Genomic DNA, 5,000 nt, shown 5'->3' on the forward strand with positions numbered 1-5,000 from the left:
AGTTGTTTTTAATACAACACTTTAACTTTTGCGGCTTCTAAGAAATGAGTGCGAATTAAAATTGACCCAGAATTGAAGCACTGGGTTCAACTGATAAGAAGTTTTTTGTTCTGGAATACGATTTCAACAGGTATATTTCTCTTCTAGGCTTGTTTCAAAATAATTTAAGATTTCAGTAACTATATTTTTTGTTTTAACGAGGCCACCAATTGTCAAGATATGGATACCTACATTTCCTACGAGATTTCTACTCACAACAAGTTATATTTAAAAACAACACGCACATCAACAGACACCCTCCAAGAGCAAACGTTTTTGGGTTTTTTTATGTGACAAGGGTGCAGCTGTAAGACGATCTAAATTAAAAGGAAATAAGTTTTTAAAAGTTGAAATACATCGAGTGAAGGTAAAACATGCATCGGTAACCACACCGAACATAGCTTTAAGAAGAGTGCTCGTGCTCTGATCTACTTAGACAAGGGTTTTTCAATGGCGAGCTCGCAATCACACGACATATACCTCATTGCACCTGTTCCATTTTTGCAAAGAACCAGTAATAGTTGGCATTACAGCTGATCCAGTGTAGTAAAGTTTTTACTCCAGCAATTCCGAGACTTAAGTCAGAGTGATCCCAAGAGTGAGTGAAGCCAAGTCGGAGTGATCAAGACTTGTGAAAACTATCGTATTGCTATACGTCAGTTAAGTCATTCCAATACAACTGTCCGAGAAAACAGAAACTTATTTTTATATACGAATTTTCCCTCTTCTCAAAGTCATCGGCGTAATCTCATCAATCCTCTTAGATATGAGCGCTGAATATTGAAGGACCATTGCATAGTAAGCAACATATGAAATCGATGATTTAAGCCAGCTATAAACCAGATAATGTTTGTTCAATTTTGGATTCAGAATTTGAAATTGTCCAAACAATGTAGGGGCCATTCATGCACTAAACCACGGCCCCCTTTCAAGGTAATTCACAAAGATTCAACAGAGATTCCTAAACGAAATTCGCAATTCATTTTTTGGCCTCCAAATTTGCATGAAACAAATTTAAAGCAAAGTGAGTTATGTGAGCGTTTGTCAGACTCTTTTTTTTCGTCAGCAATTTATTTTTTTTCCAACAGCATTGAAGTGCCTTCACTTGTATGTGATTTCCACTCAGGTTTACTTCAATATCTCCAGATAGTAGCCAAATCCGTCATGCAGCTGTTGCATAAGAGTACTAGGCAATACGACACTTCGACAGTTTTAGCTTTCTTGTGGCAAATCGCTTTTCAGCGTTTCAAGTTTGGTAAATTTGTTGACACTGGTTCATGTACTCATTATTACAAATTTATTAGAAGAAGACGTTTTGATGACATTGGTTCATGCATTTATTTACTTAACGAACTCCAACTATTTACCAGAAGGAAAAAACATGTACAAGCCAGTTGTTTTTAATACAACACTTTAACTTTTGCGGCTTCTAAGAAATGAGTGCGTATGAGAATTGACCCAGAATTGAAGCTCTGGGTTCAACTCCTAAGAAGTTTCTGGTTATGGAATACGCCTTCAACAGGTATATTTCTCTTCTAGGCTTGTTTCAAAATAATTTAAAATTTCAGTGAGTATATTTTTTGTTTTGACGAGGCCACCAATTGTCAAGATATGGATACCTACATTTCCTACGAGCTCTCTACTCACAACAAGTTATATTTAAAAACAACACGCACATCAACAGATACCCTCCAAGAGCAAACGTTTTTGGGAATTTTTATGTGACAAGGGTGCAGCTGTAAGACGATCTAAATTAAAAGGAAATAAGTTTTTAAAAGTTGAAATACATCGAGTGAAGATAAAACATGCATCGGTAACCACACCGAACATAGCTTTAAGAAGAGTGCTCGTGCTCTGATCTACTTTAACAAGGGTTTTTCAATGGCGAGCTCGCAATCACACGACATATACCTCATTGCACCTGTTCCATTTTTGCAAAGAACCAGTAATAGTTGGCATTACAGCTGATCCAGTGTAGTAAAGTTTTTACTCCAGCAATTCCGAGACTTAAGTCAGAGTGATCCCAAGAGTGAGTGAAGCCAAGTCGGAGTGATCAAGACTTGTGAAAACTATCGTATTGCTATACGTCAGTTAAGTCATTCCAATACAACTGTCCGAGAAAACAGAAACTTATTTTTATATACGAATTTTCCCTCTTCTCAAAGTCATCGGCGTAATCTCATCAATCCTCTTAGATATGAGCGCTGAATATTGAAGGACCATTGCATAGTAAGCAACATATGAAATCGATGATTTAAGCCAGCTATAAACCAGATAATGTTTGTTCAATTTTGGATTCAGAATTTGAAATTGTCCAAACAATGTAGGGGCCATTCATGCACTAAACCACGGCTCCCTTTCAAGGTAATTCACAAAGATTCAACAGAGATTCCTAAACGAAATTCGCAATTCATTTTTTGGCCTCCAAATTTGCATGAAACAAAAGCAAAGTGAGTTCTGTGAGCGTTTGTCAGACTCTTTTTTTCGTCAGTAATTTATTTTTTTTCCAACAGCATTGAAGTGCTTCTCTTGCATGTAATTTCCACTCAGGTTTACTTCAATATCTCCAGATAGTAGCCAAATCCGTTATGCAGCTGTTGCATAAGAGTACTAGGCAATACGACACTTCGACAGTTTACGCTTTCTTGTGGCGAATCGCTTTTCAGCGTTTCAAGTTTGGTAAATTTGTTGACACTGGTTCATGTACTCATTATTACAAATTTATTAGAAGAGGACGTTTTGATGACATTGGTTCATGCATTTATTTACTTAACGAACTCCAACTATTTACCAGTCTGGAAAAAAACATGTACAAGCCAGTTGTTTTTAATACAACACTTTAACTTTTGCGGCTTCTAAGAAATGAGTGCGAATTAGAATTGATCCAGAATTGAAGCGCTGGGTTCAAATCATAAGATTTTTCTGGTTCTGGAATACGCTTTCGACAGGTATATTTCTCTTCTAGGCTTGTTTCAAAATAATTTAAAATTTCAGTGAGTATATGTTTTGTTTTAACGAGGCCACCAATTGTCAAGATATGGATACCTACATTTCTTACGAGCTCTCTACTGAGAACAAGTTATATTTAAAAACAACATGCATATCAACAGATACGCTCCGAGAGCAAACGTTTTTGGGTTTTTTTATGTGACAAGGGTGCAGCTGTAAGACGATCTAAATTAAAAGGAAATAATTTTATAAAAGTTGAAATACATCGAGTGAAGGTAAAACGTAACATGCATCGGTAACCACACCGAACATAGCTTTAAGAAGAGTGCTCGTGCTCTGATCTACTTAGACAAGGGATTTTTAATGGCGTGCTCGCAATCACACGACACATACCTCATTGCACCTGTCCCATTTTTGCAAAGAATCAATAATAGTTGGCATTACAGCTGATCCAGTGTAGTAAAGTTTTTACTCCAGCAATTCCGAGACTCAAGTCAGAGTGATCCCAAGAGTGAGTGAAGCCAAGTCGGAATGATCAAGACTTGTGAAAACTATCGTTTTGCTATACGTCAGTTAACTCATTCCAATACAACTGTCCGAGAAAACAGAAACTTATTTTTATATACGAATTTTCCCTCTTCTCAAAGTCATCGGCGTAATCTCATCAATACTCCTAGATATCAGCGCTGAATATCGAAGGACCATTGCATAGTAAGCAACATATGAAATCGATGATTTAAGCCAGCTGTAAACCAGACAATGTTTGTTCAATTTTGCCTTAAGAATTTGAAATTGTCCAAACAATGTAGGGGCCATTCATGCACTAAACAACGGCCCCTTTTCAGGTAATTCACAAAGATTCAACAGAGATTCCTAAACGAAATTCACAATTCATTTTTTGGCCTCCAAATTTGCATGAAACAAAAGCAAAGTGAGTTCTGTGAGCGTTTTTCCGACCCTTTTTTTCGTCAGTAATTTAATTTTTTTCCAACAGCATTGAAGTGCCTTCACTTGCATGTGATTTCCACTCAGGTTTACTGTGTAAGAGCGGTCTGCACATCGCAATTGCCTTTTCTTTTTTCTTTACTGAAGCTCCCGTTATCATATCCCTTGTTTGAAATCTCTTGAAACGTTACTTAAGTTCCACAAGGAGAAATTGTTCCTCCTCGCTGAAATTTGTTTTCCTACTTTTACTTTCGGACATGTTTCTCACACAAGTTCATTAATTTACATGCAATTTATAATGCATGGTGATAATAACACAAAAGAATTCGACTCGGCTCGTCTACGTTTTAATAATGCAAATTAAACCAAGTTTAGACATGGTTTACAAAAAAATCCTCAAAGCCGTGATTCAGTCTTAAACCCGGTCTAACCCAGGCTTCGTTTAAATAATCGGCCCTTTGAGATTGTCGGCCTGGGCTTCGAACCCATGGCTCCAGCGCGGTAGTTCGAGGCTTGAAGCTTATTCAGTGAGTGTGACCAACCAAGTCTCTCCCTCAATGGAAGGATTATTCTTAATTGTCAATTTCTTCCAAGTGAAGAAAGTTCATTTTGAACACTGAAAGCTTGATAGGGATCATGGGAAAAATTTTTAAATCAAGCCTCAGACTTATTAAGACTTATTCAGCAATGATTATATATATACTGTATATACTAATTAGTTTTGGGAAATAATCGGCATATTTTCTAGTCAGTTGATGTTTATTGGTTAAGTGGATAAAACAGTTCCTTCAAAGTGGACGCGCCGGGTTCAAATCCTGTCCAGGGGCTGCTTTTACTGATTTTCCCTTCTTTTTCATACCACAAGTCCTGGGACAGAGTGATCAAAATGGAGGATAATACTTCATTTAAGGCAAACTGAAAATGAAGGATATTCCTTCATTTGAGGAAGAGATCGTGTTGGTGTGACGCAAAATTAAGACTTTGTTATCTGTCAGTGAACTGTGATCGGTTTTCGTTGGTTCATTGCAGTTTTCTTCATTTAAAACTAATGTACTGAACAACAAATG

General features: G+C 37.0%; 1 protein-coding gene across 3 annotated transcripts in view; it reads left to right on the top strand.

Annotated features, from left to right (window-relative positions):
• Positions 1 to 5,000, top strand: part of LOC137982926 (uncharacterized) — an 11,929-nt gene that overhangs the window by 2,605 nt on the left and 4,324 nt on the right. Inside the window, exon 1 of one of the 3 annotated variants that reach the window (XM_068830088.1) lies at positions 1,341 to 1,561. The exons of 1 other annotated variant lie outside the window; for it this stretch is intronic. In XM_068830088.1, the coding sequence (XP_068686189.1) occupies positions 1,542 to 1,561 (20 nt within the window). In that variant the 5' untranslated portion in view covers positions 1,341 to 1,541. Of the gene's footprint in view, positions 1 to 1,340; positions 1,562 to 2,861; positions 2,988 to 5,000 lie in introns of those variants that run through there. One more of the 3 variants, XM_068830089.1, reaches the window with a different exon arrangement.

This window comes from Montipora foliosa, chromosome 13 (genome assembly GCF_036669935.1).
Source record: "Montipora foliosa isolate CH-2021 chromosome 13, ASM3666993v2, whole genome shotgun sequence".
Taxonomy (NCBI): Eukaryota; Metazoa; Cnidaria; class Anthozoa; order Scleractinia; family Acroporidae; genus Montipora; species Montipora foliosa.